This window comes from Eumetopias jubatus, unplaced genomic scaffold (genome assembly GCF_037043125.1).
Source record: "Eumetopias jubatus isolate StellerSeaLion01/CBP00866 unplaced genomic scaffold, mEumJub1_p1.0 scaffold_15, whole genome shotgun sequence".
Classification (NCBI taxonomy): Eukaryota; Metazoa; Chordata; class Mammalia; order Carnivora; family Otariidae; genus Eumetopias; species Eumetopias jubatus.
Genome location: NW_028274821.1, coordinates 61,397,260 through 61,421,473, shown reverse-complemented (window position 1 = coordinate 61,421,473; position 24,214 = coordinate 61,397,260). Strand labels below are relative to the sequence as shown.

Here is a 24,214-nt window from a genome sequence, read left to right as displayed (position 1 = left end):
CAAAGCTGGGGAGAAGCAGTTAAGCACAGTAAAGCCTGGGAGGGAAAATGTGACTATACATCTTGTTCAGATGTAGGCAGTATTCTCATGCTTGTCAATTTCTTCCAGTTGGATCTGTGATTCCTACATTAACATTATTACTTTGGGCAATGAACAAAAAGAAAGTTACAGCTAGAGCTTTAAAAAAATCATTATTTTCTAATTTATATTGCTTTAAAATGCTCTAAATTTTAATTCCTTGATTGTCATGGCATTTTTTGAGATTTTCTGAAGATGGCTATTACACTCAATAACTTTTGGAAAAAGCAGACAATACTTTCCTCTAACTATAAAAATGAAGTTTATTATGTTGGATGTCATCCATTAGAAGCACAAGAGAAAGTTTATGGGAACTGCAACTGTGTGTCTCAATGGCAAACCGTTAGCCATCCTCCCCCAAAAAATTAAGTTTGGAAGCTTCTCTAAAGTGGCTCCCCAAATCTTTAAAGTTGCCCTTTTGACCTTTCAACTCTCTTTCTCCTTTATTTCTACTTTCTGAAAGTGTTGTGAGAAATATTAATTCTGAATTTAAGAAAACTCAAATTACTTTTATTTTGAGAATGTTATGCAAGTCCTGGTGACCATAAGTTAGGCTAGGTTGAGAGAAATAAGGCTGGCTAGCTCTGTTTTAGACCACAGCTTCTCAGGTTAAAATTCTTAAGGGTTTCCTTAGACAATATAAGGTCTGCTTGAGCTGAATAAGAATCCTAAACAGCAAAGTAAAGTGGAAGGGGGTCTGGGGAATTATTTAATCAGAGTACTTTGACCTCAAAAACTGACCTTAGGGAGGAAGAAAATGGCCACAGCAAATTACACTTGACTTTCACTTCCTTTGTCTTGCTCTTTTTCCTCCTCCTTTCCTTGCCTCTCTTCTGAATGACAAGCATCAACAGTTATATGAGCTTAATAGGGTACTTGGCATTCAGTAGTTACTTGCATTTCCTGGAAGCCTGGTGTGGATGGGAAACTACCTATGAATATATGCATTAAATGTCTAAGAGCACAGTGAGGCATTGGTATACTGGAGACACATAGTACAGCATTAAATTTGAAGTATCAGAATTTTCCCAGATTTTCTTATTTGCCTCATTAATATACTTACGAACTGGAAAGCTTGGTAAGAAAGCCACTGGATCTCCTCCAAGATTTCTCACTTAATTAGTAGACAAAAAGTCACTTACTGCTTTGGCAAAGGCTCCGGGAGCCGAGATTCCATGCTAGACCACAATCCCACAATGTTCCTGCATCCTGCCCAGCTTAGGAGAATAGCACAGGATGGTGGGCCCAACCTCAGAGTAGAGAGCGGAGAGAAGCATGGAATACTGGTGGGCACCTTCAGTCCGTCTCCTCCAAGCCCTTCAGTTTAATAATGAGGAAACTGAGGCCCAGAGCAATTACTCAGGACTCATGTATTTTTACGGCCAGAACCGCAAGATCCCAGATCTTCTGGTTCCCAAACTTAGGACTTCCTTTTAGACAGCTGCTCCAAATGTCTAGAATTGGCTTCTGCAAGTAATTTGGACTTAGGGAACACTGACTTAGTGATCAGCCCTTAAAGTGGCATGAAACAGGGATCAACCACGTTCTGATTTAAGGGTATGTGCACCCAAATCCAAAAGAATCTTTAACTGTTGCAAATATTCAGTGGCGGCAACTGACATTTCCTTTTATCCTTTCACTGTCCTTTTTCTTTTTACTACACAATAAATCACAGAGCACTCCAAAGTGCTAATAATGTACAACAAGTGGGACAAGGAGTAGGGGAAAGTAATAACTTTTAAAAAAAGTGATATTTAAATGATTTAAATAGCCTAAAATAATTCTCACACTCAAAACTGTATTTTGGAAATTCACAGCTTTTCTCCTTAATATACCTGATAATCATCTTGAAAAAGTCTTATTCTGAAGAATGTGGTTTCATGTCCTCTAGGTACAGTCTTTACCACTGACTAAGCCTCCCTGACTCAGTCATTTACATGTTATGTGCTTCCCAGAGCCTGAGATTCCTATCAGCTAGCCCAGCTGGTCCAGCTCTCACCTGTGCTTTCTCTTCTCTACATTTCTCTTTTCTCACCTATTTCCAACTGTACTAGTTGGCTCATCTTCCTCAATGTCATAAATTTGAGTTGCAGAGTGGCACTAAACCCCAGAATAAATCTGAATAATTGTTAGGGTAAATTGAAATCACCGAGTAATCTCTCTTACCTTCTTTAGTCAGCTACACAATTTTTAGTACCTCCTTAGGGCAAATACTTGTGGTAATTGGCTGCCCTTTTACTTGAAGACACCATTTTAGCAACAAGCCAGGCCCTCAAAGTTCAGAATGTCTGTGCCAAAAAGACTTTAGATATTATCTAGTTTATCCCAAACCCCTCATTTTACAAATCAATAAACTGAGCCTAAGAGAGGGAAGGTTTTGGTCTAAGACCCTTCCAGGATGATTTCTCATCTTGCAACAGTTTAATATGTTCTTTTTTCCTTCCAATTACAGTATAGTCTACTTGTTACCACCTGAATTACTCCTTTACCAAATCTTTTTAAAAAGAAAGATAATAATTAACACCTTCAGGTGATGATATATTTCCATAGGGTATCTTTAGGGAGCATTTATTGTTGTTGTTGTTGTTGTTATTATTATTGTAATTTCAAGCTCTAAACTGTACATGCATTACTAACTACATACTATGAATAAGTAAGAGCTTTCCATAAATCTGCATATTAGAGAAAAAACTCTCAAGATAATAAAGTGGCTTAGTTAGGATTTGGGATATTAATCCTAGTTTTGCTACTAATTAGCTATGACTCTTTGAGCGAGGCACTTCGGGTCTCTTTTTTTCATATGGAAGATAGGAGGATGGACAAGGTCTGTGATTCTAAACTTTCCTCAGAGTCCTACAAGTCCTGAAGTGGGATCCAAAGATCTAATGGAAACCACAGGTTGGCTTCCTCCTGACAAAGCTACACAGCTATAATATTGAGTTTGCTTTGGAGTCATTACCTATCTTGTGCTGACCAGCAGTTCTAACTGGCATATATACACATCACAGCTAAAAATGACAAAATCGATTCCTTTTAAATAGTTTGAATGAAAAAATTAAAAAAAAAAAAACACATTTGGCCAAAGAATGAATCTTTCAAAAGTACAAAGACAGGAGTAGAGGGCAGAGAAAATAAGTTTTGCATAAAGAAAAACCAATTCACGTAAGTATGAAATTACATTTCACGCGAGTACCAAGGAACTTGGGTCCTTAACTGTATTCATCTGCTGATCCTGAAAGTGCCCAGATGCAAAGCACTCTGTCGAATCTCGGTTCTTGAAAACAGCACTTGATCGAACACAGAATAGGCACTTAGAGTTGGATTATAAAGTATTTTCCTTTAAATTCATATTAAGTCTCCAACTAGATTACCTTTCACAGAGAATTTAAAGAGAAGTCCTTCAAGAAGTTTAAATCTCTTGGTACAAAACACAGTTCATTCAGCCACATTCAACCAATACACTTAAAAGGGCATTAGCGGGGATTATGTTCCATCTCCAGTCTACAGGGACTGAAGTCCCAAGGCACTGTCAACTGCTGCCTCACAGTCTCACTGTGTTTAACTAGCAAAGAGGAAATCTGTATGCCACCAAAGGGCCCTGGGCTGGGGCACAGGAGATGTAGATTCTAATGCAGCTGGCTCAGGAGCAACCCAGCACAGTACTTTGCATGTAACCGATGCTCTGAAATGTCAATCAAGTGGAAATGGCAAAATCCCCACCACGTGCCACTTAATGTTATATTAGAGGACTCCAAGAAACGGAAATCCAATTATGTAAAATATGGGAAGCTTGGGGAAAGGAAAAGAGTTAACACTTCTTGGCCATTATAATAAACCAAAGGATTTACAGTAGTTACCTCACAAAAGCTGTGTGGAATTATGTTAAACATTTCCATCGGATACACAGAAAACCAGGCTCAAAAAAAGTAATTTATTCACGATCCACAATTAGTAAGAGGAGAAACCCAGATTTCCAACCCAGGTCTGCCAAGCCCACACTATTTGCAGTATGCAACACCCACACATCGAGGCAGCCGAGGATGACTTAGAAATTTGAGTCTAAGTTTCGCTTCTGCCATTAGGTTGTTGCATATCACTAGGCAGAACGCTTTACTGCAATTTTTCCACCTGCACGATGGGGGGTGGGTGGGGTTCACCCAGATCAGCAGTTTGTTTTGTTTTGTAGGGCGATTATCAGAATCCTTTTGGGCCAGGACTTTTTCTAATACAGGTATTTCCCTTTCTTGCTCTCTGAAACTATTTGGGACTGGTACTCTTTGGTTATAACAGGAAATATATTATACCCTGCAAGCGGAACGGAGCAGAAAAGTTGTGCGGGCTCCAAGCCCCCTTCCATTAACCTGAGGCTGAGCACCCGACCCTCTTAGATCTTGATCAAAGTTAAGAGACAACTCATTCATGAATTCATGTTTCCTTCCTAGCTGTGTACCCGCCTGGGGCTCACGGTTCGAGAGCCATGTATAGTATTTGTGCCCTGCATTACCTGAGCGGCCTGCATTGGCTGGTCCGCAGAGAGGCAGTGCCTTTGAGGGACTGAAAGCTCACAGTGTAAAATACCGAGCTCAGACAGCCGAGGGCTCTGATATGCCCTGCTCCGGGCGGGCGGCTGTGGAACCACTTCCTGGTCAGCCTCTCCCGCCCCTCGTCCACACCCCCACCGCTGCATTTCCCCCGTTGCACTGAGTGTCCCGGCGGCGGGAGGGTTTGTCAGGCTCCCCGGCGGACGCCCAGCCTGTCACCCAGCGGCCGGGGGAGGGGTCCCATCAGAGATTTAAAACACAACGCTCTGGAACTCCAACTCCCCCCGGGGCATCCCCTGCGGCTGCAGGGAAGAGGCCCCAGGCCCGTTCGAGTCCCGCCCGGGCCACTGTCCCCGCTAGTGATCCAGGTGCGCCGCGCCCGCCCGAAACCTCGTCCGACGTCGCCCCGCACCTGTCGCGCCCGCAGCAGCAAGACCTGCGCTCACCTCGTCCCGGGGGCCCACGGCCCGTCCCCGCGCCTCTGGGCCCAGCTCCCGTCGCCGTCTCAGCCAGGGCCACAACCGCGGCCACCGCCCACTTTCGGTTTCCCCGCACGGCCGGAGCAGCCGCCGCGGCTCGGGAATCACCTCAAGCCCCCGCCCCGCCCCGCTCCGCCCCGCCCCGCTCTGCCCCGCCCCGAGGGCACCCCGTCCTCGGCTCTGCGCACGCGCGGGCTCCCCGGCCGCGTCGGCCCACGCCGGCGTCCGCGCGTGGGAAAGGAAACCGACGCCGCCTAGCGGTTTCTGCGCGTGCCCACGCACGGGCCGACGGCGGAAGACGACTGCGGGGCGGGCTCAGGCGCGCCTCCTCGTGGACAACGCAAGTACGGGCGGGCTGCGAGGGCCCGAGACCCAGCGGGACCCCGCAAGACCTCGCCAGCACTTGTGCGCTCATATAGCCGCCTTCATTCGCTCGTCAGACATTTCATTCAACTCTTGCTCGTTCCTTTCGACAATTGCGGGGTAGTTACTTTTCGCTCTTCCAGACATCGACCTGGTCCGCTGTTTCCCTTAGGTTTTTTCGCAAGCGTCACCTTTTCAAGGAGGGTGCCACTTTCAAAAGTGTCAGTCCCCGATATTTTCTCTCTCCGCAGCTCTCTCTCTTAGCACCTATTGGGCACACTATATGTATTTTACAAATCTTTTTCATTGTCTACTGTCCTCAAATTAAAGTTCTATGAGCACAGGGATCTTTGTCATGCTCTCCAGTCTATTCCCAGAGCCTAGGATTTTGCCTGGCACATAAGGGTGACATAAATTTTGTCAAATTCATTCCTTCATTAATTATAAAATTTGAACACCTAATATTCACTTATTCCTTCTACACATTAATTCAACCAACATATATTTGGCATAGTGGTTTGTATTCCTTAAACCAACAGTGAACACTTCCCCACGTTTATTCTACATGCATTACTGGGGTCTGCTGTTTTTTCAAGCAGTATTTTTTTTACAGCTTTTTTGAGTGTAATTGGCATACTGTAAACTGCGCATTTAGAATGTATAATTTGATATTTTCACTATGTGTACAGCTGTGAAACTATCACTGCCATAAAAATAACGAACACATCCATCACCCCCAAAGAGTTTCCTCAAGTCACTTCTAATCCTCACTTCTTGTGCCTCTCTGTCCCTTGCCCCCTCAACTGCTGATCTGCTTTCTGTCACTATAGTTTCCTTTTTTTCCCAAGGATTTTATTTATCTATATTTACTTAGAGAGAGCAAGCGCGTGGGTGGGAGGAGGGTCAGAGGGAGAGGAAGAGAGAATCCTGAAGCAGACTCCACACGTTGAGCACAGAGCCCGAGGCAGGACTTGATTCCAGGACCCTGAGATCACAACCTGAACTGAAACCAAGACTCAGATACCGAGCCAACTGAGCCACCCCAGTGCCCCTGGTTTGCTTTTTCTAGAGTTTTATATAAATAGAATCATACAGTATATGTTGTCTTTTGGTGTGTGTTGGGGGGGTGTCCAGCTTTTTTCACTCAACATAAATATGCTGAGATTCATCCATGTTGTTGTGTGTACCAATAGCTCATATCTTTTTATTGCTGAGTAGTATCCCAGTGTATGGGTGTAATAAACTAACCATATGATCCAGCCATTCCATTCCCAGGATTTACCCAAGAGAAATGAGAGCAATGTCCACAGAAAGACGTGGAGGGGAATATTCATAGCAGCCTTGTTTATAATAGCCAAAAATAGAAACAACACAAATGCCTATCATTAGGTGAATGGACAATCAACTAGTACATATTGAACACCCACTATTATGTAACTTTTATGGAATGCCTACTATATTAAGGCATAAGCCTATGCTTGAGGAGCTTTTTTTTTTTAATTTTTAGTTTTTTTTTAAGTTAACTCTACATCCAACGTGGGGCTCAAACTTATGACCCCAAGATCAAGAGTCATGTGCTGTACCATCTGAGCCGGCCAGGCGCCCCTTGAGGGACTTTTGGTTCACTGAAAACAGATAGCAGGCAATGAAAAGGTAGACTGGAAGTAGACCACGGAATGCTAAGAGCCCACGCATGGGAGTTTGGGCTTCTCCCCAGAGGTGGTGAGGAACTATTCAAAATCTCCTTTGGATGCTGTTCTCTTTGATACTCCCACATCTAGTCTCTAACTAGATCTGCCCAAATGTCTCTCCTTGGCGCTTCTCTCCATCCCTGCTGCTGTATTTCAGTCTGTTTAGGATCTCTCTCCCTTCCAATCTGCTCCAAACACTGCAGTGGATGTAATAGACCTAAAATATAGCCAGACCCAGTTTGGACTCTCCAGTGCTAATAACCTCCTCTGGCTCTATCTTTAATATGGGAAAGATGTAAAAAGCATCTCTCCACTGAAAGAGTGCCAGTTAGAATAGAAAACTAGGAAAAACTCCAGAGTCCAATATACAAGGTAAATCATAAAAGCAATGTAATTTGACCTCAAGTCTGAGATTATTTATCTTTGCAAAGGAATTCTCTGTTTGGACTGTCCTATATCTAAAGAAAAATGATGCTAGTTTTTTTTTTTAAATCGGCTTTTTCAATGAATATTTTACATATATTTTAAATGTACAGTTTAATGAATTTTGACAACTGTATTCAATCACGTGTCCACCCCCACCGTCAAGATGTAGAACTATTTCATCATTCCAAAAAGATCCCCTGTGTCTCTTGGGGTGTCTGGGTGACTCAGTGGGTCTGACTCTTGATTTCAGCTCAGGCCATGATCTCAGAGTTGTGGGATGGAGCCCTGCGGCGGGCTCTGTGCTCAGCAGGGAGTCTGCTTCTCTCTCTCTCTCTCTCTCTCATTCCCTCTCCCTTTGTCCCACCCCCTGCTAGCGCTCTCTCTCTCAAATAAATAAATCTTTAAAAAAATTTCCCCTGTGCCTCTTTATAGTTAATTTCTTCCCCCTATCTCCAGCCCCAGGCAGGCATTGATCTGCTTTCTGTCACTCTACCTTTGCCTTCTCCAGAATATATATATATATATATATATATATATATATATGGAATCATACAGTATGTAGACAGTATGTAGTCTTTTGTGTCTGGCTTCCTTCACTCAGCATAATGTTTTTGAGAGTCACCCATGTTGTCACATATATCAGCAGTCTGTTCCTTCTTATTGCGTAGTAGCATACCATCACAGGTATGGATATGTCATGATTTGTTTATCCATTCACATTTGATACACATTTGTGTTATTTCCAGTTTGGGACTATTATGACCAAACTGCTATAAACAATCACACACAGGTCTTTGTGTGGTCACACATTTTTCTTGCATAAAGACTTCGGAGTCGAATTGCTGGTTGTAGAATAAGTGTATGTCTAACTCTATAAGAAAATGACAAACTGTTTTCTTTTTTTTCTTTTTTTTTTTTTTGCCAGTTTGTCTGCGTTTTATTGACGCCAGTGCTCAGGCTTTGACCGCGTACTTCCGCAGCGGGTACAGCCGCTCCTTCCCCTGCTGCTTCTTGGTCTTCAGGTTCTCCTCGTGCTTGTTCAGCCGGCGGCGCATGGCACGTGTCTTTTTGGGTCGCGGATCCAGGGGCTTGTACTTCTTACCCTTGTAGAATTTCCTGAGGTTCTCTTTCTGCGTCTGGTTGATGACTGTGAGAACACGGGCGATGGATTTGCGAAAAACTCGGATCTTGGAGAGCTTGAAAGCCGCTCCACCTGTCACTTTGGCGACACGCAGCTGGGACAGCTCCACCTTCAGGTCTTCCAGCTGTTTAAGCAGCTCCTCTTTCTTCTTGCTGCGAAGGTCTCGAGCCTTAATCTTGGCCATGTCTGCACAATCTGCTGCTGCCGCCGCCGGAAAGAAGCCAAGGAAAGAGCTGACAAATTGTTTTCTAAAGTAGCTGCATCATTTTGTTCTCCCTTCCTCCCACCTGCCAGCAATGTATGAGAGTTCCGGTTGCTCCAAATCTTTCCAGTCCTTGGAATTGTCAGTCACTTTAAGTTTAGCCATTTCAGTGGATGTATACAGATATCACATTGAGGTTTTTATTTTTTTATTAAAGATTTTATTTATTTATTTGAGAGAGAGAATGAGATAGAGAGAGAGAGCATGAGAGGGGGAGGGTCAGAGGGAGAAGCAGACTCCCTGCTGAGCAGGGAGCCCGATGCGGGACTCGATCCTGGGACTCCAGGATCATGACCTGAGCCGAAGGCAGTCGCTTAACCAACTGGGCCACCCAGGCGCCCACATTGAGGTTTTTAATTTGCATTTTCCCATGACTAACGATATTGAGCATCTTTTCATGTGTTCATTGGCCCTTCATATATGTTCCTGGATAGTGTCCATTCTGCAGGCAGATTTTTGGCTAAGACATATCAGGAGGTTCTCAGAAGTCCGTGGATAGCTAACATAGCAAGGAAAGGTTAGGAAGTTTGTTTACTTTCTTTGGAAATGGTCCAAGGCTCAGAGAGTTCAAGAATTAACTCCTAACTCTGATTTCAGGGGAATCAGAGATGACACAAACTGGTTGTTTTTCAGACACAGTGGTTCTTACCTTTTGTGGGAGAAGGAGGTCAGAATATGTGAAAGCAACACATGGATACAAAATTTGGCATATGATCTCAAAAATGGTTTGGGGGCACCTGAAGTCCCACTAGGAACCTGTGTTAAAAACTGTCTTATATGAAGGCGTATATCCTGAGGCCAAAAAGCAGAGTTTTCAGAATGAACGAGACTGAGGTGGAAGGTATTCTCTCTCAGCAAAAGCCTAAGCTCATCTTTGGATGACAGGAGTGGGGGCCAGGAGCATCTGTGGCTCTCCTTCGGGAGAGTCATGCACACCTCCCATCCCCAAGGGCTGTTGAGGGGTTGTGATCTGCTCAGGTGGCATTTGGATATAGGCGAGGTGGATAGGAGGGAGATCGGGAGCAGCGGGCCAGTGGGCGGCAGCCTGGCAGGTAATCTGTGCCCATCCAAATACCTCACAGAGAGAGAAAGAGGTTGTCATGGAAACAGAGTGCAAATCAAGGTCCAGGTGTGAGGAAGGAAGAAGGATTTGTGGCCGCCTTTTCCTAGGCTGAGAAAGGTGGGAATATTTTAAGTGTGAAATGTCTACCTAAAGCCCTTCATGCATTTTTGTCTACACCTGGGAAGCCCGCTTGTTTGGAGAGAGCCACGTTGGACACAAACACTGAAGTACCTGTACAAGGCAGACAAGACCAAAGCCATTGACTGAGGCGCATCTCTGTCCTTCCCTCCTTCCCTTCTCTCAGTCCTGCAAGCCACCATGTAGAAAGAAGGGGAGACAGCAACCATGCTCCAAGACCATGTCTATGGCTCACTTCATTTTTATCTCACCTGATGGAGTGTGTGGTGTGTGCGATACACTCTAAGGAAGAGACCCTCGTAACCCTCTTCTGAGTCTCTCTGACTTTACTCTGCCTAAGGCAGCTGAGCTCTTCCACTCTCCAAAATTTAGAGTTGCAATTTTAGAGACCTCTAGTTATTCTCATCTTACTTCCCATCTGAGCTCATCTGTTTCTTCTCTATATTGTCTCCAAAGGGAAAACCGAAACCAAAACTCTCATGTCTATCACCTTGCATACCACAAAATGAGCTATAGGGTTAATTCCTCTCCTGGGAAATCTTCCTTGTAGCCCCATCTGAAGGTGACTGCTCCATTGGTTGAGCTCAGAGAGCACCTTATTTGTGCCGCAAAAATGTTTCAGTAGGGGAGGATGTTCTATGTCTCACTATGTCTCATCTCCCTTATGAACAACTCGAAAAGACTTTAGATTGTATTCATCTTTTTTTTCTCTGAGTGATTAAATTGCAAATAATTTTAACAATAATAAAGTCCTTCTTAAAGTTAAACAACAACATATTCAACGTTATATATGTAGATTAATTAAGCCCAGCCTCACTGGTATTTTTTGCTTACATAAGGTCAGGAAAAATAGATTCATAACAAAAGGAATCTTTGGACAGATCTATGTTATTTCGATGAATCATTAACATCATGATCGCATCCTCTCCGGTCAGCTGTTGCCTCACAAACAAGTGCAGAGGAATTTCTAGACAATTGCATTTGTTTTAACTGAGTAAGGAGAAACAAAACAAAACACTGAAGGGAGAGATTGCTGGGGCCCTGGTAAACCTCAGCATGTGCTGATCAAGCGAAACTCCCTAATCTGCCCACAAAGGCCTCCAAGGTGAGTCAGCTGAAAGGGGCTAATCCCCAGAAGGGACTGATCCCTAAAGCTGTAAGAGGCCACACAGCCACCGAACACTGGAAAACAGGGGATAACAAGAGCTTAAAGCCATATTGTGTGGAGCAAGGTCATAGGACCCATGGGGGAGGGTCTTGGCTGTCTAAGAGATGGCTTCTGCCCTTCTGGAGCTGTGGCTCATTCACACAGCCCAGCCTTGGACATGGCCCAGGGAGAAGGAAGACCCCAAGGATGCAGATGTTAAGTTGTCATCAGGTTAAGGGCCCACATGGAGGTGGGGTAACTAATACTCTAAACAAGGCCAGCAACTATAGTGTTATGGATTCTGTAACAGTCAATAAACAGACTGGTACAAAAATTATGCTGCAGTAGATGCTAGGGATGAGGAAGGCAGGAGGCAATGAGAAGGAACCATGTAAGTATATAGGAGACACTCAGTATCGGTTAGCTGACTCTGAAATCAAAGCTGCAGACGGTATTAAAAAATGTGGGTTCGGGGGCAACCAACTGACTCAGTCAGTAGAACACGTGCCTCTTGATCTCGGGGTCATGAGTTAGAGTCCCATGCTGGGGGGAGAGATTACATAAAAATAAAATCCTTAAAAAAAATGTGGTTTCAGATTCAAAGTGTACTATTCTGGGAACATCATTGGCCCACTTAAATGTTTGACCTTAAACAAATCAAAGTCTTTTGTTGGATTAGGAGCCCTTTGGGCTCATTTTAGCCTCAGATTTGCATAAGTGGCAATGTTAACCCAGTAAGTAGCAAAAGGAGCCTTCATGAGGGACTGTTTGGTCAATTCCCATTCATCGATGGTTCTCCATGGGAGCAACATCTCCCCCCGCCTCCCCAGGGGCACTTTGGACATTCATGAGGTTATTTTAGGTTGTCCCGACGATGGGGGCTACCTCCTGGGATTTAGTGGTCTAGGCCGGATACTTGTTGTCCTGCTGCATAGGGAAGAGCTCCCCCATATCCGAGAAGTTCCCTTTGTCCCAACCAACATCTGAATGTCTTGCCAGTCATTCATGTAGATGAAAAACCTCTGCTTTATTTATAAACACAAATAACTTTTTCATGGTTTTACTATACAATGAATTTTAGATGTTATTTTATCTGTGGATTTCATTTCAGGAGAGTAAAAGGAGGGATTACAAAATATTCATTATAGAAGAGGGTGCTGGGTCAGATAGGGATTGAGTGCTGCTTCTAGAAATCCCCCAACAGCCAGTCCTACCCAAAGAGAAGCTGAACAAGATATTCTTGTTTACTCCAACAGACTTAGGGATGAATGCATGTATTTAGCTTTATTAGAGTTCTGCATCACCCCACTCCCAAATTACCTAATTCTCCCTAGCACTTACAACCAGCTGAGGAGATTAAAACACTGTTTTGAGGGTACTTCCTGGAGTTCATTTAGCCCATAAGTAGAAGAGATGGTCTTCCAATTCTCTCTTCATCCTTTTGCACTTAATCTTTTCCATTTAAAACTGGAGCCCCTGCTCTCAGCAGCAACTTCCTTAAAACAGGGTGTTTTATATTTGCAACTAGAAAATTATGACACTTGGAGGCTAGCTATTGGCTAAGAAAGGAGCTAGCAAGCTGTTGGCCAGAGTAAGCCACTAAAGGAGATTTTTCTCTAGGTAAGTGGTTCTTAATCTGAGAGCAACACAGTTTGTCAGCACTGACAGAGCATTTCAACCTCTTTTTGTGCAGTACATGTCCCCAAAAAGGGGTTTGAAGGTTGATGATAGATGATAGATAGATAGATGATAGATAGATAGATAGATAGATAGATAGATAGATAGATAGATATATTCCCTAATCATGGTGATTGCAGTGTTCTAGTGCTTGGCACATACAGGTTTACAATAAATATTTATTCAATGTATGAATAAATAGGGAAGGATTTAAGTCCATCCTCTTTCTATAATGCTATGCTGCCTCTATGTGTACCTGATGAATGAAATAAGGGACTGTAGAAGTAAGCAAAGGAAAATGCATAAAAAGTATAAGGACAAAGTAAACTTTTTTCCCTTAAAATCTCTAAGGGAAGCCATAGACCTGTATAATAGAGGTTAACAAATAGCTTGCACCAAATCCAGGTATCACTTTATGGGCTGACAATTGTTCAGAAAAAGACTTGATCTTTACTTTGCCATTCTAGATCTACAGAATTTTTCTTTTCATGTCTCCAAACGGTTCCAATCATTTCTTCCGATTTTCTTCTCTACACCCTTTTCCTTCCTGGGAAGGCACTATGTTCACCTCCAAGCCAGCCTGGTGGATCCTGGATGGCAAAGTGGAGAACAGGTTGGAGGAGCATAACCTGATACTTCTCCAGATGCTTGTTGACATCAATGTGACTGTCAACTAGACAGACTGCCCTAATGAACCATTTCAAAACATTGTTCCTCTGCATGGACCACTTCTATATCAGTGGGGAACTTCCCCTTGTGTATGAGCCCTGTCTTTATTGGGCAGGCGGCTCTGGAGGTCAAAATGCCATTTTAATCTAAAAACTCTCTCTATAGAGTGTCCACTCATGAGCTTTAGTGTTACCTATTGGCCAAAGAGAAAGAATGGAATCCTCCCTACAGAGGGGAGCTTGTTTGATATTTGGAGAAGGCTATCACAACCTTCCTAATGTCTTCTCTTGGTTAAATGTCACACTTACCTCCTCTAAGCAAGCTTCACTTAATCCGATTTCTTGAAAGTGGTACCCAGAACAAAGTCCTAAATTCCAGTTGGTCATTTCCTTGCAAATAAGCAAGACCCATTTAGAAGGTATTTATAACTCAGATAATGACCAGATGTTCTCAATAGCAGAATTTGTAACTGTTTTGTCAGAATTTTTCCTTGGGTTATTTGGAGCCTATACTGCTAACGTTGAGAAAAGCATTGCTCTGGATGATTCCAAGTCTCAATTGTGATCTTGTAATTTGTCTGGGAAGGTCAAGTGGTCTTTGTTTGAAATTCCAAGACTTGTGGCTAGGGATTATGACATGTTGCATAAATCCTATTGCTGGAAAGCTGATTTTATAACTTGTGTGCAATGTTTGCAACATCATCAGCAACCTATTTAGGACTGTGGTGCTGACAAGATAGAAGTGGAGTCTAGGCCAATGTTGTGTAAACTTGTGTCCTTGGACTTATTCTTGGGGGTCTGAGAGTTCTCAATAAGAATGTAAAATATTTGCATTTTCACTTGAATGATTATCTAAATAAATACAACCACATTTTGCATCTTCTTGATGACTAGAACAAAGCATTGCCGTGCTTAGAGATATGTATAAGATCTTTACAGGAAAACTATAACTCTGATGAAAGGGACCAAAGAATTGCTAAGTGGAGAGATAGTCCATGTTCATGGATAGGAAGACCCAATATTGTCAAGATGTCAGTTTTTCCCAACTTGATCTATAGAGACAATGTAATCCCAATCAAAATCCCAGCAAGTCATTTTATGGACATTGACAAATTGATTCTACAATTTACATGGAAAGGTTAAAAAAAAATAGGACAGCTAACACAGTATTGAAAGAAAAGAACAAAATTGGAGGACTGGCACTACCAGACTTCAAGACTTATTATAAAATAAAGCTACAATAATCAAGATATGTGGTAAAGGGGTGTCTGGGTGGTTCAGTTGGTTAAGTGTCCAACTAAGTTTGGCTCAATATCTCGGGGTCTTGATATTAAGGTCAATATCTCGGTCAATATCTCGGGGTCTTGATATTAAGCACCTGCATCTGGCTCCCTGCTCAGTGGGGAGTCTGCTTCCCCTCTCCCTCTTCCCCTCCCCTCTGCCCACACATGCACTCTCTCTCTCTAAATTAAATAAATCTCGAAAAAAAATAGTGTGGTATGGATGAAAAAACAGATTAGTAGAACAGAATAAAGAACCCAGAAATAGACCCACACAAATATAGTCAACTGGTCTTTCACAAGGGATGAAAAGCAATTCAATGGAGAAATGATAGTTTTTACAACAAATGGTTTTGGAACAACTGGACATCCACATGCAAAAAAAAAATGAACCTTGATAACTGTCACAAAAATTAACTCAGAATGTTCTGATGTAGATTATAAAACTCCTAGAAGATAACATAGGAGTAAATCTAGGTGACCTTGGATTTGTCAATAACTTTTTAGATAAAATACCAAAAGTTTGATCCATGAAACAAAACATTGATAAGTTGACCTTCATTGAAATTAAAACTTCTACTCTGCAAAAGACATTGCTAAGAGAATAAAAAGGCCACAGACCAGGAGAAAATATTTATAAAACACATTATCTGATAAAGGACTGATATCCAAAATGCATAAAGAACTTTTCAAACTCAACAGGAAGAAAACAAACAATTATCTAATTTAAAGATGGGCAAACGATCTGAACAGACACCTCAGCAAAGAAGATATAAAGATGGCAAATAGGCATGTCCAAAATACACAAGGAACTTCTAAAACTCAACAATATCTCAACTTGTAAACAAAATCTCAGAAACAAACAAACTCATTAACTCAAGAAAAAATACCTCAAACCATTAAAAAAATGGGCAATAAAAAAAAGTATGGGCAATAGATCTGAACAGATATCTCATCAAAGAATTTAAGCAGATGGAAATAAGCATATAGAAAGATGTTCAACATCATATATCATTAGGGAGCTGCAAATTAAAGCCACAATGAGATACTACCAAACACCCATTAGAAGGGCTAAATGCAAAACACCCCTGATCATATCAAATGCTGACAATAGTGTGGAACAACATTCCTGGAGGGAATGCAAAATAGTACAAGCACTTGGGAAGACAATTTGGCAGTTTCTTAAAAAACTAAACATAGTCCTACCATATGATCCAGCAATCACGCTCCTAGATATTTACCCAACAAGAGCTGAAAACATGTCTACACAAAAACCTGCACACAAATATTGAACAATTACCAATAACTGCCCCAAACTGGAAGGAACTGAGAGGTCCTTCAATAGGTAAATGGATAAACACTGTGGTACATCCAGATGATGGGTATTATTCAGCAGTATAAAGAAAAGTTCTATCCAGCCGCAAAAAGACATGGAGGAACTCTAAATACATATTGCTAAATGAAAGAAGCCAGTCTAAAAGGCTACATATTTTTGATTCCAACTCTTTGACATTTTGGAAAGGGCAAAACTATAGAGAGGGCAAAAAGATCAGTAGTTGTCAGTATTTGGGGGAGGAAGAGAGGAAAAGAAGAGGTGGAACATGGGATCTGAGCCTTGTACAACTATTCTGCTTGATACTATAACGGTGGATACATGGCACTCTGCATTTGTCAACACTCATAAATTGTATAACAGAAAGAGTGAGACCTACTATAAACTATGGACTTTAGTTGTTAATAATGTACCAGTATCGGTCCATAAACTTTAACAAATGAACCACACTATCACAAGATGTTAAAAATAGAGTAAACTATGGGAGAAGGGGGTGAGATATACAGTATTTGGTGCTACTTGCTCAATTTTTCAATAAACCTAAAACTGCTCTAAAATATGAGGTCTAGTAAATATTAAAAAGTGAGACAACATTTGAGAAAAAACATACAGTACAGAAAGTCAATTGTAGCTTATCTACTTTTATCATTACTTCACTGCAACTATTTATATCAGGATCCATTATTTTTTTTATGTATATTGGTTTTTGGCCCAGATCATAATTTACTGACTACAGATTCTGCTATTATAAATTTTAGGGATTATTATTTTTACCAGTCATTTTTCTGGGGTGAAATTATGCATATCAAAATGTTTTTCAAATATATTTTTTCCTCCATTAATTTTTAGTCAGTGATAATTAATCTTCACCATGAGGAGTTTTAAACCACTATTTAGTTTTATTCTGTGTGTATTATTTTTACTAGTATATTCACCATGAGGGTCAAACATGGTGGGGTCAACAGATTCTAGTCTTTGATTTACAGAGATATAATTTTGACTCAGCTTTTTAGGTACATGTTTCTTGCTTAAAAGACTTCACCAGCCCACCTCTACCCACCCCATTTATGAAATAGGAAAGGTTTTTCTCAGATCTTGTAAGGGACAAGCAGATGAACACCAACACAGTGGTTCCCATCATTCTGCTGGAACCCAAAGCAGAGGTCCCACTCACACACTGTGGCTTAGAACCGAGACTCTGTTCTCTCTGTGAACGAGTGAACATCAAGGAAGGAGAGGCTGCGGATGCCCTATGCACCTGAAAATAATCGCCTCTCCTCCTCTTCATCTTGGAGTTCAGGGTAGCAAAGAGCACTGGTAGTTTCCACAGTTTTCATTCTTCCTTTGCTTAAAAACAGACAGTTTTAATTTAGGCAGCAATTCAACAAATGAAGAGACTAAAGTGCCTAACCTCTGTGGCAGCTAAGCGTGACCAGACAAAGTTCAGGCCAATGACGTATGATCGGAGTTTGGTGTGGGACTTCAAGGAGGCTGGCCAGATGGCACAGACACAGCTGGGAGGCACAGACACCTCTTTTGCCCTCCTCCTCTCTCTTGCCTGCTGTCTCAAGTGCAGATGGGGTGGCTGGTCCAGGCTGGAGCTCCAGCAGCCACCCTGGACCAGGGACAGACTTGATGAGGGAAACCACATGCTAAGATGCTGGAGAAGGACAGATGAGCTGGAGTCCTCCATGATGAGCAGTCCAGGATCAGTAAGGATTGCCTGCCTCCAGAGTTTTGGGGGGGCTTGGGCATTTGTTTTGGTTTTTGTTTTGTTGGCAAATGTCCTCTACCACAGGGGATGTGGGCAAGTTTTATGAATACAGAAAAGGGCAGGTTGGCGAGGACAGCCCATCTCCCTGAACATAGGCCATGTTCTCTGCTTATTGTCAGTAAGTTACAAATAAGTCAGTGCCCATTGTCCATCTGCTGGGGGTGGGGGTGGGTCACTGGAGTTGTCCCACAAGAGAAAAAGACTTCTTTTATATGAGAAAGATATAAATCTCTTTCTTGTTTATGCCATATTATTTTGGGTTTTATACTATATATAGGCAAATCCAAGCCTAACCAAAATATGAGCTTTGCCACTGAATCACTGTGTGATCTTGGACAAGACAGGTCCCTTCTCTGGGGACAGCCCCTTGTAGTGGCAGAGACAGGTCAGAGGCAGCTTGCATGATTCTGAGACTTGGGGTGCTTTTGCCTGGCTGACACCCATGTCCTCTTCCGTTGGGAACAGTACATCAGTATTTCTTTGGGGAACTGCCCCTTCCCCACCCTCCGTCCTGGTTAAGTGAGGCTGACACCCCTCCCTTGGGTCCAGTGGAGCACATGTGACCCAGGCCCCAGCAGCTGTGGGATGCACAGAACTGGCTGAAGGAGACCAACCTCATGTGTGGATCCACTGTTGCAATGCCCAGGTGTACACATCAATTTGAGGGCTCGCGTGTATGCACTCTTCTCGGGTCTTCCCCAGGGCCCCTTGTGTGTGCCTGGCTATGGACACAAAGCCTGGCTGCCGTGTACTGCGTTCCTTTCTGTACCCATGCTACTCCACCTTCACACCCCAACCAGCTTTGATGGGGCCTGACCTCACTGAGCATCCATGTATGTGGCTCTGTATCTGGTCTCTCATTGCACAATTAGGAAACTGAGGCCCAGAGTGAGTCAGGGACTGGTCTGGGGCTCAGGAGGTGGGCAGAGTCTAAAGGAAAAGGAAGAGCTTTAGGCCAGGGCTCAAAACCTCCCGAAGGGGTTTACTTGATGTTAAGAGCCTCTAAGATCCTAGGGGGACCCCTGTCTATCCCCTTGCCATACAGGGCCATTTTCTTCTCCACATCCTCACATGTGCACAGACATACTCACTCACATTGACTTCTCAGGTGGGGACCATGGAGGTGTGGTCAAGAAAGAGCAGACACAGGGGAACTTACAAGAGGGAGAGTTAGAAAGAGGTTGGAGGCAGCTCTGTCATGAGGCAGGGACATCCATTTTCCTAACGACCTGCTCAATAGGGGAATACCTAAGGTCCCAAGGATAGCTTTGAGGGGACAGGACTGGGGTTTTGCAGTCCACCTCTGTGGGCACCTGGAACCACAATGAGCCCACAGCCCCTAGTGTGGACAGTAGCTACAGAAGAACAGGTCAGGAGACAGATCCGCAGCAGACCAGGGGACAGGCGATGCAGGGTGGGGGACAGGTGAGGAGGACAGGATGTGCCTGGTGTGGGGGGTGGAAGGAGCTGGGAGCAAGGCCAAGGCTCCCTCCAGGCTCCCCTTCCCCAGGACCTCACTTGTGCTTCTTGGGATCATCTCCAAAACAAATGACTTGTCCCCAAGTCCTTGTCCACATTTGGGGAACCAAAAACTATGCTGAGATTCTCTACAGGCTGTGTGCCTTTGAGCAGGTTGTCTCAGCCTTTTGGACTTGAGCTTCCACACCTGTAAAACAGGGACAAAATCCTACCTCATCAAGACATTAGAAGAGGTTAAAGCATGGGAAAACCCAAACTGATGCAAAATCAAAATGCAAACCAGGTAAAAGAAATAGGAGTTGATGAAGTCAGGGAAGGAAGGTACGCAGGCCGTCCAGGTGCCACAGAAAGCTACTGGTCAATGAGACTCGGCATGGTTAGGCCACCTAATCCAGGAAGATGAACTCAACAAGGAAGATGGCACAATGGAGCTTTCCAGAGAGAAGGATCTGAGTCTCACAAGATTAAAGAGGCCCGCAGGAAAACTAAGGAGGCCTGGAAAATTTTCCTCAAAATGCTTTAATTTGGTCAGGCAAATTGCCAAATACCCAGTCAAGACTGGATTAATTCTCTGTTGGTTGCATGGTTGCAATTATTTTACACTGTTAAATGTAAAATGTATTCATGCCCATACATTTTAATCATTTCGTTTTCCAAGACGAAGGGTCAAGTGTGCCTATTGGAATCATGTCCTCTGAAGTACTGGTCTTTATTTTAAGTGGCCCACTCCTGTGACCCACCATTGCTGCTAACCACGTGGAACTCCCCTTTTCACCTCCACGCTCCTCATTGGAAGTGATCTCCACATGGGCAGAGACCACACCATGTCCTGGTCACCGATGAGGCTACAGCGCTGGGTATAGAGCAGGGATGGATGGGTGGACAGATGGACAGAAGGAGAGAGAAGGGTGTCCATTAAAAATGAGCCTTTATGTGGGGTGGGGTGAGGGTGTCACAAGTACAGGCCCTGGATCGTATGCACGGAGCGCTTCCAGCTGTCCTTCCAGCTCTGAGCCTCCTTCACCTGCACCATGTTGTCATTCTGGATCTTCTTCAACTCCTCTTCAAATAGTGCTAGATATTTCTGGGAGCAAAGCAGCAGGGGGAGGCCAGATGAGGAGGGACTTCTGGACTCTGGGCCCTAACGGAATGTTGTAACCCACTGGCAGGTAGCTTTTAACCTACTCCAGGCACTGGCAAGAACTCCACAAATCATCCCGCATGTAATCTGCCCAACCACCCATCAGGCAGGTCCGGTTGTTCCCTCATTTTATAGATGTGGAAACTGAGGCTCAAAACCTTGCCTGGGGTCACCCAGCTAGAAAGAACACTTGTTCCTAACTGCCATCCAGCGTGGTGGCCTCCCTGGAGCTCAGGGCTCTCAGCTTCCTTGGAAGGCTGATCCCTCCAGACCTTGAGCACTTACTGAACTCAGCAGAGTGGTCCCCTTCTCCCTGGAGCTTGGCGTGGTGGCCAGGGAAGGGCCTGGGCTCTCCCAGCATGGGGATCAGCCTATCTTGTCCATGTCCACCCAGTGCCGCCTACTGCTACCGGGGCTTCTGTGCCTCTGACTAGTCTGGCCCCTCGCTCTAACTCAACCGTTCCTCTGGAAGGTCCTCCTTCATCCTCCAGTCTGGGTGGGGTGTCCCTCAGCACTGGGGCTCATATGCCACAAGAGCCACACTATCACTGGGATTGGACATGACCTGCAGATCTCATCCTTGGGCCTGAGAACATTAACTGTCTTGAGTGTTGACACCACCTCTGGGGCACCCTGATGTGGGTCATCTGCTCCACGGGCCAAACCCCAGGGCTCCCTGTGATGGGAAGCTCCCTTCTTCCCAAGGCAGCCAAACAGCTGCCCTGCGCTCCCTGGGGCCTGCCCAGCACCCCCTGGTCTCTCCACTCACCAGGTAGACGGCATCTCGGGCTTCCACGGCTGCCAGGTGGCCCAGGGTCGTTTTGGTGGTGGTGATGGATGATGTTTTCCGGAGGAGAATCTTATTTTGGATGGTGACTTCAGTGGGTTTGATTCCTGGCCACTTCCTACAAATAAATATGCATGTCAAAGGCGGACAGGCTTGTCATCATCATCGGTCACAGCGCACCTTCCAATCCCGGTGGAAGAGTTTAGCAGATCTTTTTTTTTTAAAAAAAAAAAAAAAGATCACATCTGAAACATCTTCATTAAAAGGAAAACCCTACTGAGCATTTAACATTAAGCTTCTTCAAGTTCTTTTTTGTACTTTCACGCTGTTTAAATCCGTGTGCGTAGACGGTCTTGGCTTCTGCGTGGGGCGGGGGGTGCGGGGGGAGGAATGCCACACCTCTGGTTGTCTCCCTTTGCCAGGCCTGTTTCCTCAGCAGGGGGCCGGCCAGGAGGCAGGCACCCATTCCTAGCCCATTTTTCCTACTGGGCTGGGCAAATCACTACCTTACTTCTTCCAGAGCCACATTCTTGGAGCCCACGGAACAAGCACTTTGACAGCTCACATGCAGTGGTTCACAGTGCCACTGGCAACTCGAGAATGTGCCCCATACTGGGATGGGCCTCCCTTTCTTTGCAGGCCCACCTTTGTGGGTCCTTAGCAAGGGAACTAATAGCTGCTGAGCCCTTGTTATGTGCCAGGAGCACTCTAAGGAAGACCTCGTTAAACTTTCTCTTTATAATACCATGGAAGTTGGGCTGCCATGCCCATTTCACAGGTGAGGAAACTGAGGCTTAGAACATAATGCCTTTCCGGGATACCTGGGTGGCTCAGCCATTAAGTGTCTGCCTTCGGCTCAGGTCATGATCCCAGCGTCCTGGGATCAAGCCCCGCATCGGGCTCCCTGCCTCGTGGGAGGCCTGCTTCTCCCTCTCCCACTCCCCCTGCTTTTGTTCCCTCTCTCACTGTCTCTCTTTCTGCCAAATAAATAAATAAATAAAATCTTAAAAAAAAAAAAAAACAACATAATGCCTTTCCAAGGCTTCCAGGTGCCCCTAACCATTCCACTGCCCTGTGCTCCAGGAAACACGGCCATGGATGATACCCCTCAGTGCTCTCGGCTCTTACCTGCTCCCCCGTTCAATCAGGGGCTTTTCACTTTCTTCCTTCAGGGAAAGTCTAGCGAGTTTCCTCCGTATGAGGATTGATGTTTTCTGTTTGGGGGACTCCATCCCTGACAGGCAAAAGATAGGTTATCACCATGGCCTCACGCACAGTCTAAGATTGAGGGGATTTCCCCCTGACCTTACGTTTGGAGGGATGAGGACTTGCTCCCCTCCTCCCCACTTGGGAGTCTCCAGAGGGACACGGAGCCCAGTCCCACAGAGAAGCTGAAAGCACCAGATCTGTAGGCCTGGGATGGAGGGGTGGCGGCCAGTGGCGGCGGGCAGGGGGCCTGGCTGAGCGATGGGAGGTATGGTTTAGGTGTTCTTCCCAGCTCCAAAGCCCAGGGCATGATGCTTTGACCTTCGCACAGCTTCCATGAGCCTCCAGATAAGCTTTGGTGTAGACTAGCCCAGATGGGTTCTGAACGAAGAACTACCCCTGGGGCAAACACATTCAAAGTCCCTCTGATGTCTGGCTCACTGACCTGTCCTTTGATGTGCTTTCCTATGGGGTGAAAGCCAGCAGGGAAGGGCAGCCCTGATCTGCCAGGGAGGGCAGGGCCAGGCCACTTGGCTCCGAAGCCTGAGTTACAGCAGGAAAGGCCTCCTTGGGGGCTGATAGAGGGGGCCTCCCCAGCTCCACGGTTCCTTCCAAGGTACCAGGAGTACCTTCCCTGCTGGCTGCTCTGCCCATTCTCCCTAATCTCTAGCCCCGCTTCCCAAACAAGGCTCACACTGGCTGGAGAGACCTCCAGTACGGGAAAATAACCAGTGCCTCAACATCCATATACATGTTGACCCAAAAAGTCCACTTCTAGGAACCTATAGCCCCAGAATAGAGATATAAGGACGCAGATGCTCCCTTCAGCACAAGCACAGGAGTGAAAAACTGAAAATGGCCTAATGTTCAACAGCAGGAGACTAATTAATAAAGTATGACACATAGCAAGAGAAAATGCTCAAGAAGATGACTGACTTGGCCAACGTCCACCTGAGGGTGAATTAAGTTATAAAAGAGCACACACCCTATAACACCCCCCCGACACACATACTCAGGCCTGTGCCCAAAAGGAAAGGACTGGAAGGATGAACAGCAAATAGTAAGGGCACTCTATTCTGGGTGGAAAGACTGTGTTCTTTACTTCCTTTGTAACTGATAGTGAGTTTTTAATTTTATTATAAAAAAATGTAGTGTCCTTGTAATGAAAGCTTTTTAAAATAAAAATATTTTAATTATTCACTAAGTTAGTGATAAATTGATAACATTTAATACATGATTCACATCTTTATATAGTAGCTTGTTAGGAATATCTGTCCAGTTTGTGGTTTGTCTTTCAATTTTTCGACATTTTTCTTTGTTTTTATTTTGGCCACAGAGGAGTGTCAGCCATTTCCTTAATGGCTTCTGGCTCTCATCTCATACTTAGGAAAGCTGCCTTTACCAAGATTATGAAAATATTTACTATTAGGGTTTTATTTTTTTACATATAATTTTTGACCCATTTGGGGATTTGCTTTTTTAATTAAAAAAAAAAAAAACACCTTATTTTTAATGAAAACAAAAATCCATCAGTCCTGTC

General features: G+C 44.3%; 2 protein-coding genes and 1 pseudogene across 8 annotated transcripts in view; all 3 read right to left on the bottom strand.

Annotated features, from left to right (window-relative positions):
* TDRD7 (tudor domain containing 7) overlaps positions 1–5,146 on the bottom strand; it is a 77,854-nt gene extending 72,708 nt beyond the window's left edge. For 2 of the 4 annotated variants that reach the window (XM_028108651.2, XM_028108653.2), the window contains exon 1: positions 5,066–5,146. The gene's annotated coding sequence lies outside the window, so the exon portion shown is untranslated. Of the gene's footprint in view, positions 1–5,031 lie in introns of all 4 variants that reach the window. The other 2 variants (XM_028108655.2, XM_028108652.2) reach the window with 2 other exon arrangements.
* Positions 5,147–8,495: 3,349 nt separating this feature from the next.
* LOC114213570 (large ribosomal subunit protein uL29 pseudogene) lies at positions 8,496–8,925 on the bottom strand (annotated as a pseudogene).
* An 11,532-nt stretch (positions 8,926–20,457) lies between these two features.
* The window catches only part of CCDC180 (coiled-coil domain containing 180), a 62,092-nt gene continuing 58,335 nt past the window's right edge, over positions 20,458–24,214 (bottom strand). For all 4 annotated transcript variants that reach the window (XM_088019248.1, XM_088019246.1, XM_088019244.1 and 1 more), the window contains 3 exons: positions 22,597–22,702; positions 21,451–21,586; positions 20,458–20,624 (listed from right to left, as the gene is read on the bottom strand). In XM_088019248.1, the coding sequence (XP_087875374.1) occupies positions 20,493–20,624; positions 21,451–21,586; positions 22,597–22,702 (374 nt within the window). In that variant the 3' untranslated portion in view covers positions 20,458–20,492. The remainder of the gene's footprint in view (positions 20,625–21,450; positions 21,587–22,596; positions 22,703–24,214) is intronic.